The sequence below is a fragment of the Colossoma macropomum genome, unplaced genomic scaffold, assembly GCF_904425465.1.
Source record: "Colossoma macropomum unplaced genomic scaffold, Colossoma_macropomum, whole genome shotgun sequence".
Classification (NCBI taxonomy): domain Eukaryota; kingdom Metazoa; phylum Chordata; class Actinopteri; order Characiformes; family Serrasalmidae; genus Colossoma; species Colossoma macropomum.
In genome coordinates, this window is record NW_023494803.1 from 32,233,901 (window position 1) to 32,247,180 (window position 13,280).

Below are 13,280 nucleotides of genomic sequence, written 5' to 3' on the forward strand. Positions count from 1 at the left end.
TTTTGTACAAAAGTATTTGGACACCCACTCCTAATCAGTGAATTCAGCTGCTTAAGGTGCACCCAATGTTACAGGACCTGTTTAAAAAAACGTTAAGATGACTGTATTAAACAGCTCAATAGTAATACAACTTAAAAGTAAATAAAAACTAAAAATAATGTGACGAAGACCGAGAGAAGTAGCGTGAACCTACTCAAATGAATAGCCAATAGAATGGGACGCTCTGCTCTGGAACAGCCACACATGAGCCTGTGGTCACCATGTGCAATGCCAAGGGTGGGAGATGAGATGAGTGTAAAGCCCCCCGGCACTGGGATGTGGAGCAGTAGAAGTGCGTTCTCTGGGGTGATGGAGCTCCAACCAGTACCTTTGGGATGTTAGAGATCCAATATGAGGGTCTGGCTAATGCTCTCGTAGCTAAATACCATCAATTCCTCACAGTATTGTTCCAACATCTAACTTGAAGAGCCTCCTTAGAAGAATAGAGGCTGTTACTTCAACAAAGTGGTGACTTTGATTTCGCTGGCTGAGCTGGTGTCTACAAACTTCTGGACACGAAGTGCATGTTGGTATAATCCACCCTGTTCCCATCCTCCCCCTTCCGCCGGCTGATGGTTCACCCCGGCGTGGTTGTGCCGCTGTGCCGCTTGTCCTGTTCCCTCCTGCGGGCCTTTACCGCTCTGTGTACGGGAGGCGCGGATTGCTGGCTTCGCAGCCGACATGTTTTCCCGTTCCCGCTGCCTCACTCGCACCTTCGGCCGCTCCATCTCCGCCCTCCGGCAGGTACGTATCCGTAGCTTCTCATATTTGCGCCTGGTTTTGTGCATTTTGCGGTCAGCTTTACTGGCAGCTGCTAAAGGCCATGAATGAGTTAGCGTAGGCCTCGCCCGCAGGACCAAGGACAGCATGTCACCGCTACTTATCTGCTACTGAGGCTCGTTGTTAACCTTTAATTTACAAGTGCAAAGTGTTGTACTGACATTAGAGTCTCCGTTATTTATGTAACGGAAACGAGAGCCCCCCTTTCAGCCTTAAATTCAATGTAGTCAAGGCTTTACTGAGGTCATTTTGGGAAAAAAATGAATGTGCCTTCTACGTTAGCTTGCTAGCCTAGCCACCAACCTTAAATCTTCCTGTCACCTCCCGTTTGTGTCCACTCGCAGAGGTCAGACATGACTGCGTTAGATTACACTGGTGGTCATATGTGTCCACAGTGAAGCAGCTTTTGGTTTTACTCTTTAAAATGTGATATTTTATATCCTGCTTTGTGTTGTGTACATTGGAGTCAACTGAGAACACGATAGCTAGTTAGCTGGCTAGCTAGTTTCACAGGCTGGTGGATAGCTAAGGCTAAGTTTGTTTGAGTGTACGTTGCTTTCACATATTCACGGTACCTTGTTTTTAAATATGTTGATAGAGCAGTTGTTTGCCTTTAAAGTCAAAAGTAAATGTTTAAACAAGCACTTAGTGTCCAGTAGGTCCAGGTTACTTCTTCCTGTCCGTTTTCGTAGGCCCACATGTCAAAGTCTTCCCGGTCTTGGTTACCTTATTTAAGTTGTATTACAATTGAGCTGTTTAATACAGTTCTCTTAACGTGGTTTTGAACCAAGACCTGTAGTTTTTGGTTATGCATGACGGAATATCGGTTACCACCAGTGTAAACTACAGCGCTTGGTTTTACATGTCAGTATGTTGAGTGACCTCTTAGCCTCCTCCATGTCTACCCATTACACTGCTTAGACGAAGTCGTATGGCCTGAATGGTTAACCTGTCAGCTAAAATGCCTTTTCTCCATTGTAGTTTTGCCTGTAGGCTGCATCAGTTTTTGACAAGTCCAAACAAAGTCATATGACTTCTGTCAGTGACCGGATAACAGATTGTAAAGTGACACATACACAGATTAGAAGCCTTTGTTTGCTTTTAATTAAGTTAATTTACATCTTCAGAAAAACAAATGTTCTGAAACGGCTGGCAAGGAATATGTCAGCAAAATCATTGTTCTGCTAAGTAACGTAAGGAAGTTGTCTGCATCACTATTGATTACAGTGCTCAAGTTTGGTTGAATAGAAGATGTTAGTGTTTAAGTATGCATACAGGGGCACTTGAAAATAGGAATTACTCTGCCATCTCCATCTGTCTATCTCCTTCATGACCTCTGTACCTCTGACCTCTGTACCTGCCGCTGGAGCTCATTCCAGCTGTGTGCTGCAGATTTGCAAGCCTTTCAGTCTTGTGTTGTTTGTTTCTAAAAGGAAGATGGTGTTCAGAGCCAAAAAACATTCCTGATATTTTACATGTAGACGTACCGTTTGCCTTTACTTTGAGAAGAAAGCATTGTTATTTAATTCCCTACTCCAGGGGCAGGGGCAGCGGCAGCATGTCAGCTGTGCAAGTTAAATATAGTTTGGTGGCTGCAAGAGTTTCCTTAGGTTAAAGTACATGTGCCTTCTAGCAGAGTGGTGTTTGTTTTGTAGCAGATTACATATATTATATGACCATGTTATGCTGTGGTTAATATGGTTATTAAGGCTACAGTGGTACACTGAAGTGATTAAAGATTAGCTTGACAACAATGCTTGACCAAAATATTTTTATGTACGTTTTATCTAATATATCACTGCTGTCGGAACAAAAGCTCTTATCTCCATTTTTGTTGTTTTTCAGTTTTGACATAATTAAAAAAGATGCCTGTTGGTCTTTACATTGTGTGTAAATTTCATGATTAATGAACCAAAAGGAGCTGGCCAGAATTACTTGGAAAAAATTCTGGATCCATTGACTTACATTAAAAGTAAAGTGTTTTTTCTTTATCCTGTAAATTTACCATTTTGGAGATACAAGGTTTTGTTCTGACAGCAGCGAAATATTGGTTATGTCAGATCAAAACCTTGTAGCTCCAGTTTTTTTTCATGCATCATTTGTGCACATGGATAGACCAATTGAAGTGGTCCAAAATTAGTTTTTGTTGCATCAACCAGCATTACAAGCTAAGAATGTTTGGTCTCCTCCTGTAAGATTACCATTTAAGAGAGACATCAGCAACAATAAAATCTATCACCCATAAAATGCAATGCTTAGTACTGGTTTGGCATAGATTTTGATGCATTAATGGCCTTTCATTTATAGGGGAACAATGTCCTAGCAAGACGAGCTGCCTCGGGTAAGTTCCCCGTTTTACTGAACTCCAGTTCTTTTAGTACATTTAAGTTTACCTATACAGCATTTAGCAGGCGCTCTTATCCAAAGTGACTTACAAAAGTGCATTACTGTCTACTTGAAAAATGTATCCTTAATCTAGTAGACCAGTGCTTGTAAGAGTTCACTGCAATTCCATTTTCCAGATAATTTTTGTCTTTCACCAGTTAAAATTCTTAAGTTCTTGGGGTTGTTTGTCTTGCAGGCATATCATCTTCTCAGTGTGTCACCTTCAAGAACAGTTTGTGAGTATTTTATTATTATTGTTTTTATTTTTGCTTAGGATGTTTATATCTGACTTGCGTAAGTTTTTACTTTATGATTGATAATGAGATTTCATATTATTAACTTTGTACCTTGAATTGTAGGAAGTGTGAGGCCAGACCGAGCATCTTTCAAATCAGATACTTCAGGACCACTGCAACCCACAGTATGTACAGCATAATGTTATGGCATTGGGTGGGTGCACCATTATCCAACACAATGTAGTTTTGGTAGAGTTTTGTTTTTTTGTGGGGGAAAAAAAAAAAATCCTATGTATGTTAAACTCTCCAACTGTACTCTTAAAGTGCTGTTCTATTCTTGTCAGTGAGATGCTCATTTTTCTGTGGCATATATTGTCATGGTTTCCTCCGAATAGAGTTAACTAATATGACAATGCGTAAAACCTTAAAGTTCCCATGATTTTCTTAACATTGCTTTATTTACTTTATCCACTACTTGCAAAAAAGTCATTTGTACCTCTTGGTGAAGTTGGAGTCGTCAGCTGCTATATTTTACTATGGGCACTCACCACTCATCTGTTTATAATTATTATTGTAGTGATTCATATTATTCTGGTGAATCACTCTATTGCTGCATGAAAATCCTTTACGTAAATTATTTTCTTTAGCGGGAAGAGCGAACATGTTCTAGTGGCAGTTACTCTGCAGGTTTTTTAAGCTACATACTGTTAATTTTTATTTGTTTTTTTTTTTTATTTCTTGTTAATTATTGTAATTATTATTGAGTTAATGGACAGAACATGTTCTAGCTGCATAGTTAATCTGAAAGCCTGATCTACACACTGTTCATTATCATTTCTAGTTAATTATTATAATTATTTTTAATAGTTGTAGGACGCTCAGCAGATCTGTACAGAATTTTGCATGAAATCATGTCAGCAACTTTTGTCATTGCCTCAAAAATTGAACCAATGAAGGTTGTTTACACATTACAGGAAGATTTAAGTTCATTATGGCTGATGCTAGACAATAACATAGAGAACCTCCAGTGCCAGATCATCATGCTAAATGTACAGCTGTGAATAAAATGTGTAAAAAGTTGATACAGTGTCCCTTTCAGTTGACCAGATTTACAGATACTGTGTTTGAGTGGTTCCATTGCTCTCGACTCTTAATGTTTGGTTCAGTGTTCTACAAGCCATGCCAGAACAATATAGACATCAAGCTTCTACCATCCAGACTTGTAGTTAGCAGTTTGAAAAGTATTGACAGTAGAGGGACATTTCCTGCTGCTTACTCAAAGGAATGGGCCTTTAAGGTATGTGAGTGGTAAGGGCATCTAAGTTAATCATATGTGTTTATTTTTATCTTTTGCAGGGAATGAAGTTATTACAGTCAACACACCTGCTTTTGCTGAGTCTGTCACAGAGGGGGATGTGAGGTGGGAGAAAGGTATAAATGTTTAATTTTACCTCAGCCCTTTATAACATTCATAGCATGTGTTAACATGATAGCATGATGGGTTAATTGGGTATTACTCACTATTTTGTCTTGTCTCCTAGCTGTTGGGGACACAGTCACAGAGGATGAGGTTGTTTGTGAAATTGAGACTGATAAGGTAAAATGTTGAGCTTTTTTTTTCCCCAAGGATATGATTTTTTTGTAGCAGAGATTAAGCATTAAGGGTCTAGAGTTATCGCTGTTTTGCTTTGCTTTTGAAATGTAGTTACGTAATTAGTTACATTGTTACAGAGTTACGTTTTCTTTTGCTTTCGATTTCATTGTCTTTCGGTTTGCCTTCAGTAGTGAGAGGTTTGAGCTTGCGCTTGTACAATGGCAAACAATGTCAAGCTGGGCAAAAATAATTGTATTACTTTAAGTTACGCCATTAACTTTACTTCGGCTTCTAAAGATTAATTTCAGCAGGCAGTGCCTATGCAGTCATTTATACAGAAAACATCTTAAACGTTAAATGCTTTGCTCTCCTTTCACGCAGACATCAGTGCAGGTGCCCTCTCCTGCTGCTGGAGTGATTGAGGAACTTCTAGTTCCTGATGGAGGCAAAGTGGAAGGAGGCACTCCCCTGTTCAAACTAAGGAAAGGAGGTTGGTATCTGAGCAGCAGTTCACCATATTGAGAGTTTTTCCAGCTCCTCTACTGACTGTCATACCATCTATACTTAAACAAAATACTGTGCATTAAGCTTATGGTAGGGTAGTACAATAGTAAAAGCTTAGTGAATACTTAAATTATTATATCATTATAGAATATAATGTATTGTATAATGATTTCTTCACCTTATCTGGATATACATTGTCACCAAAAAGTAGAGAAAAATTGATGTGCCTGATGTCTTGTTCTGTGGTTTCATGCTCTCCTCAGCTGCTGCTGCTAAGGTGACCCCTGCACCAGCTCCAGCAGCAGAAGCACCTGCGGCTGCAGCACCTCCCCCACCCCCTCCACCTCCTACCCCTGCTCCTGCTGCAGCCGGGCCCATCCCAACCACCATGCCCCCTGTGCCGCCAGTGCCAGCACAGCCTATCGCTTCTAAACCAGGTGAGCCAGACACAGGGCTGAGAGGAGCACTGCATGTGCCATTTATTCACCAAGCAGTAATCCTGGCTTTATTACGAACGATATTCCCTTGACCTTGCTGTATGATCATAAAAGTGACTTTAACATGTTTTACTGTCCTGTGTAGTCAAATCTGGACATTGTCTGTACGTTATGCAGAAGCTTTTGAGTCATATGGGTTTCATATTTAATCATATGGGAAATTATATTGGGGCGTCAAGTTGAACGGATTTTGATACATGATTTTGTTGCAATGCCATGTCTCAGGGCTGCAAAAGAAGCTATTAATCAATTTTTTTTTTCCTGAAGTTTCAGCCATCAAACCAACTGCAGCTCCTGCTGCCACACCCACAGACACTGGAGTCAAGGGGGCCAGGTCAGAGCATAGGGTAAGAAAGCAAATAACATAAGAATCTTTCCTTAACGCACATGCTCATTTATAAAGCAACTGTAGAGATAGAGTTGAGCAATGTATTGAATATTTGTGATGTATTTGCAGTATTTTTTAATACAGCCCTATTAACAAAATGATCAAGCGATATTGTAACGCATGTAAAATGACTAGATAGCACAGTGCATTACTCCACCCCCCCTCCCTGCCCACAGGAGTGTGGGGTTCAATTCACTGTTCAGGAAGAAACCCAGTACTGTGTTTATCTACCATATTAGGCTTCACTGGAGAAGTATGTCTGCTAGAAATGTACTGAAAAAGGCTAAAAAAAATTGAAATACATTTTTAACCATTTTGCCCAGCTGTATGTAGAGTTTACTCTGATGCTAGAGCAGTGAAATAAGTAAAATGTTTCACATAAATTTACAAACTACAAACTTTTCTTTAAACTGCAGGTTAAGATGAACCGTATGAGGTTGAGGATTGCTCAAAGGCTAAAGGAAGCCCAGAACACCTGTGCCATGCTGACAACTTTCAACGAGGTGGACATGAGGTCAGATTCACCACCAGCACTCCTTCTTTTTGTTTAAAGGGACAATTATTGTTTTTGCCAGTACAGAACAATAGATCTATCTTAGAGTCACAGACAGAGGTCTGGTCAATAATATGGAAAGAAGTCTTGTAACAGCGCAGTGAAAATCCTGCTTGTTGCCCAAACCTGATTAGAACTTCAGCAATGCTAACACAAATGGTTATAGATTGGAATCTGCCCTACAGGAAGAGCTTTTTGAAACCCAATGCCCACTTAAAACACGGAATGTAAATATTTGGTACTAATGTCGGTAAAAACAAAGATAAGATTTGGGTAAAACATGGTTTATTAATTTACAAGGAAACGTTAATGTCCTCAGAGCCCCTCCCTCACTCCAGAAGATGACACTTTGAGGATTTCTCCCCGGCGCAAATGGTGGTGTCAGCTTTCGGCTGCTCAGGGGTTTCGTACTCGCACAAATCTAGTTGGCATTGATGGGATGGAGGAAGACTCCGCAGGCCAGGGTTAGTCTGGAGACGAAGGAGCACGGTCGGTCAGGGGCCAAGAGCATCTGCCCAGCTCTCCCCTGAGAGTGGCCCTCAGAGAGCGGCCAGTCTGCAATGTTATGGGCTTTTATGACAGGCCAATAAGATTTGAGAGGTTTGGAAAGTGAAGATTTTTATCTCTTGTTCTCTCCTTTCTCGGAGAGTGTGTGTCTTGGGACGGTGCTAATTCCGTTAGCGGAGAAACCCTAGAGCCTGAGCGGAGTTAGAGACAGGAAAACAGACAATTAAAAAGAGCTGGGCAAGTGCCCCATTTTTATCATACACTCAGACTACTGTCAGTAACATCCCTGGTGTAAGACTCCAAGGTTGTTGCTTCTACTGGAAATTTTGCTTTGCTGTCAGTTGCAACCATGGGAACTATTTATCACAAGAGTCTATCTAGCTCATTTTCTATATACTAATGCTAATAAAATGTAAGAGCTACTTTAGCCATTGAATGTGACTCAAGTAGCTCTTTGCTGCAGATGTCTGATGTTTGCTTTCCATGTTAAATTCGTCCTTTTTGTCCCTGACTCCAGCAATATCTCAGAGATGAGGAAGGTGTACAAGGATGTGTTCCTGAAGAAGCACGGCATCAAACTGGGCTTCATGTCTGCCTTTGTGAAAGCTGCTGCCTATGCTTTGACAGACCAGCCAGCAGTCAATGCTGGTATGTTTCCCCGCCCCAGCAAGTCGTGTTTTTAATGTCACCACTTCAGAATCGACTGATAGCAAGTATGCGTGGTTATTGTGGTTCTGCATTCCGAGTCTAAGATCACGATTTACAGACTACCTTTACCCCGCTGCTTCCTTCTGAACCGCAGAAGCCTGGCCTACATAGGCAAGCCACACTAAACCAGGTTTCATCTTAGTAGCAAACCAGTATGTACAGCAGCTGAAAACGGCCAGCGGTTTTCCACTCAGAAGTTGTATCTGATCTTTTTATTTTCTTAAATATAGTCATAGACAAACTTAGGCAGTAATTGCATTTATACGTCGATAGATTTGGGTTCTTAAGATTATCATGGCACTTAAATAGTGCATTAATTAACTGTCATAAGCCTGCTGAAAAGCCAAGATAATCCCACAGATATGTCAGTCATTTTGTTCTTTGAAATTACATACTTCATGAATTAAACATGTTTTTAATTATATTAGAATCTTGGTGTAATCTGAAGTTAACTAATCAGATTTTTATCCAGTTCCAGAGTAAAAGTAGTTTTAGATATCAGTTTGGAATTTACAATGATTGTCTAACTACTTGATTCCTAAGCTTATTATTTTGTTATTTAGCCCCTGACCCTTTAGGCTTTATAATTTTTAAGAATAATTCCGATTAAGACTATTTAGTAGCTACTTAAAAATGTCCAGGAACTATTGTGGAATTAATATGTGCTTTGCTGTCAAAAAGTATTTGCCCCTTCCCTATTTCTTCTATTTTACGCTTATTTGTCACACTTGAATGTTTCAGTTCATCAAATGCTGTTTAGGCCTACCTGGCCCTGTTTGAAAAAGTAATTCCTCCCTTAGCTACTCAGTGAACCAGTTAACCAAATTTAAATGACTGTTGCGTTCAGTTTCACCAGCCACACCCAGGCATGATTATTGCCAGACATGTTGAATCTAAACATCACTTAAATAGAACCTGTTTGGTAATTTGAAGCAGGCTAAAAGGTGTCAAAAAGCAGCACATGATGCTACGTTTTAAAGACATTCAAATACAGATGCAAAAAAAAAAGTCATTGAAATGGAGAAAACTTGGAACAGTGGTGAACCTGGCACCCATTGGAGAATTGCAAGGCATAAACCACTGCTCACCAAAAAGAACACAAAGGCTCGTCTTGCATTTACCAAAAAACATCTAGATGTCCCCCAAGACTTTTGGGGTAATATTCTGTGGACTGATGAGACAAAGTTGGAACTTTTCAGAAGACATGGGTCCCACTGCATCTAACAAAAAGCTAACACAGCATTCCACTATAAGAACATCATACCACCAGTCAAACATGGTGGTGGTATTGTGATGTTCTGGAGCTGCTTTGCTTCTGCAGGACCTGGATGATTTGTCATAATTGATGGAACCATGAATTCTGCTCTCTGTCAGAAAATCCTGAAGGAGAATGTCTACCTGTCAGTTCATGACCTAAAGCTCAAGCACAGTTGGGTTATGCAGCGGGACAACAGTTCAAAGCACACAAGCAAGCCCAGCTCTGAATTAAGGTTTTGGAGTTGCCCATTCAAAGTCCTGACCTGAATCCTAAGGCAAAACCTTAAATTGGCAGTTTATGCTTGAAAACCCTCCAGTGTAGCTGAATTAAAACAAGTCTGCAAAGAGGATCATTTAGAAACTGCATTTTGTATTTACTCATGTTGTCTTTATCTTTTTATTACAATTAGTTGGATGATCTGAAACATTTAAGTGTGACAAATTAGCAAAAAGAAAAGAAAAAAAAATACTTTTTCACAGCACTGTTAGTTATGTAGATATGAGAGTTTAATGGAGTTGAAAAGGAATTATGGTTGGAATTTTTATGTATTTATTTATTTACTTTTTAGTCATTGATGACACAACCAAAGAGATTGTTTACCGGGATTATGTGGACATCAGTGTGGCAGTAGCAACACCAAAGGTAAATTGAAGAGCTTGTCTTATTAACCATTCTTTGGAAACAGATTGTACTAATACACTACATCATGTAAAGACTCGATGTGTGAAGTTAATAAATGTTTTCTTAGTCTTGTGAATGATAGTTCATTTGATGTATTTTTGTAGTAATGCATTATACCTTTGGTACAAATGACTCCCAGTTTGACTGGAGATCCTCGGTTTCTAACTTGCTGGTGATTACTTAGGTTGGAAGCATTTGGAAGTACTATTCTCATGTGGGCCACCATACGGAGTCCTGAAGAACTGTATATGCCAAACGGTTCAAAACCCATGCATTAATCTGTGTCGTCTGCCTCTGTTCCTTACAGGGACTAGTGGTACCAGTAGTTAGAGGAGTGGAAGGAATGAACTTTGCTGACATCGAAAAAGCCATACATGAGCTAGGAGAAAAGGTAGGAATCTTTCTCCTCCCTGAAATGAAAGGTTTTCAAATGTGCGTCAGACTCAAATGCCATAGCTAAAATGATATTGGCTGTTTTCAAGCTTTCATGCTTTGTACTTTGTACCATTAGCTAAGACCCAGTCAGTACACTCTGAGTACGGAAGTACAGAGCGAACAAACAGTGCCGTGAGACACCGGTATCTGTTGTAAATGGAGCAACTAACCAGAAGCCTTTTTTTAGATAATTAGTGAAATGACCTATATTAATGGCGGTTATATTTTGGGCTAAGCAGATGTTAAGTGAAGGGGAAAAAAATTCAGACCATCTAGCTTCTGAAAAACAAGTGGTTTATCTCTCAGTGCCCTTTAGCGCTTGGGAACAGAACATCAGATTCTTAATACTTTAGTCGTATTACTTGATCCAATGAAGTTCAGAAATGGAAGGTAACAAAGCATTATAAAGTAGTAGAGCATTTGTTCTACATTTTGACTGCAGTTTTCAAAAATACGTTAAGTGGTGTTAACTTGCACTAAACCAATTAATGCTGTGAAAAGTATTCACATTTTTCACAATATAGTCAGTCACATTCAAGATTAGCATTCGATCCTGCTGACCCCAGTCAATCTTCATCAGGCTTTGATCAGTGGCCTTACGGGCTTATCATTGGTAACATCTTTGCTGAAGCTCATTGTGTAACAGCACTGATGTTAAAAGCTGTGGCCATACTTTCCAGTATTGTGTTTTCTAGGCAGGTTACACCTAGAAATGAACTTGTGGTGCCTGACCGTTGTGGAAACTCTGAACACAGCCCAGCCAATAAGATTTTATAATATGCTGTTTTGTGTTCTGGAGCTAACTGAATGTTTTATTTTACACAGGCCCGTAAGAATGAGCTGGCTGTGGAGGACATGGATGGTGGCACGTTCACTATTAGTAATGGTGGAGTGTTTGGTTCCATGTTTGGCACACCCATCATTAACCCGCCACAGTCTGCCATTCTGGGCATGCATGGCATCTTTGACAGGCCGGTTGCTGTTGGAGGAAAGGTTGGTTATAAGCTCTTTAAGGGTTGTTTGTTTCTATTTTGTTTATGTAGCCCTTGATTTTTATTCTGTCTGTGCCTCACTGCTTGGCTTCGCCTTCTCTCCATTCTCAGGTTGAGATCAGGCCCATGATGTATGTGGCTCTGACATACGACCATCGTTTGATTGATGGCAGAGAGGCCGTCACCTTCCTTCGCAAGATCAAGTCTGTGGTTGAGGACCCTAGGGTGCTCCTCCTGGACATGTGAGGTGTAATTTTAAAGAAACGCACATGAATGGCTGACTTCCTCAGAATACAAAACGAGTCCCTGTCTCGCACAGAGTGGTCATTATCTGCCCTGATACTCTTTACTGCAAATGATTTACTACTACTGGTTAAATAGGGAAAGAACACTGAATGGTTCATTCACTTAAAAGCAAGAGAAGGAAACTAGAGCTTAAAATTGCATGGGCTAGAATGGTGAAAGGGTATTAATGTACAACATTCTCAGCTGGGATTTTTTTTTCTTAGGAAGGCTGTCATGCAGTTCATAAGTGCTTTGCCATTTTTTAACTTAACTTGATCTATAACAGTTGTAACACCTATACAATTATGTATAAGTGTTACACTTATTATACATTTAGTTAAGTTGCACAAAATATCTGTCCGGTTATTTGTTTTCTGAATGGCAAAGCACACACAGTAGTATACAGTATATTGTATGTTTCATATTCTCTGTGTAAAGAGTATTTGAAGAAGTTGTAATCCATCAAATGAACGGCAAACCAGAAACACTATGTTCCATTATGTTCGAGATCTCAAGTAGGTCTTTTTTTGTACACAGAATGGTACATACATAAAACTTGTGGTATGTCCCTCAAACAATTTGAGATCCGATACATAGGGAGCAGATTCTGTCTATGCTGTGTAAAGAAACTTAAATATTTAAGGAGGAAATAAACTTTTAAACAACAAATAGAAGAAAGTTATTTCTCTTTTCTTGTCTCATGTTTAGTGTTTCGGTTTTTTACTTCCCCACATCCTCACACCAACATTACGGGTGTGTTGATATAATTTTGGATAACGGCAGTAGTGGATCAGCTGCGTTCTGCTTTTTCTTCTACTTTTATTAGTAGGAAAGTCCAGGAAGGCATGTAAACCGTGTGGTTTAAAATAGTTGCACACTGTGGGTAAGTGTGCAGAGCTTTGGTGAATCTGAAAGTAAACACTCATAAACTCATCATGCCACTGACACATCTGTGACTTAAGCAGCAAGACAGGATGCGGTAGCTGTGCTATTAGTTTGGACGCTTGCTGAGGGGGTCTTGTGGTAATATCAGTGCCTTTATTCTCATGCTCAGAGATCTACACAAGCCCAACTGGAAAGCTGGCTTTACAGCTCATCAGTTCATATTATGCAGTCAAATGTATTACCTTTTAGATCTTACATCTTTGATTGAAGGGACTGTTTACTAAATATATATGAATACATTTGTATGCAAACATCTTAGTACCCCTGCTCAAATTGTACATTTTATTGATTTTTTACATTTTTTTAAGTGAAAAGATTTGAAAACTTTTTTTTCCTGCAAATGTTAATGCACAACTACTTTATTTTTCATTAGTGCAAAAACTTTGATAGGTATACAAACTTTAGTTACTACACAAGTCAGTGCTTGAGCAGATATCAGAACTTGAAATGCTTTTTGTAGCAAGAAAATAATTTGCACTCACTCTTTCTTGCA

At 39.6% G+C, this 13,280-nt stretch overlaps 1 protein-coding gene across 1 annotated transcript; it reads left to right on the top strand.

Moving 5' to 3' along the window:
- The first annotated feature begins 592 nt into the window (after nt 1–592).
- Nucleotides 593–12,524, top strand: dlst (dihydrolipoamide S-succinyltransferase). Its single transcript, XM_036592592.1, has 15 exons — nt 593–783; nt 3,127–3,160; nt 3,401–3,440; nt 3,564–3,625; nt 4,797–4,871; nt 4,982–5,037; nt 5,416–5,524; nt 5,802–5,975; nt 6,303–6,382; nt 6,840–6,937; nt 8,001–8,131; nt 10,018–10,091; nt 10,438–10,521; nt 11,391–11,558; nt 11,669–12,524. The coding sequence occupies exons 1-15, from the start codon at nt 721–723 to the stop codon at nt 11,801–11,803; spliced, it is 1,383 nt and encodes a 460-aa protein (XP_036448485.1). The 5' UTR covers nt 593–720; the 3' UTR covers nt 11,804–12,524.
- Nucleotides 12,525–13,280: the final 756 nt, after the last annotated feature.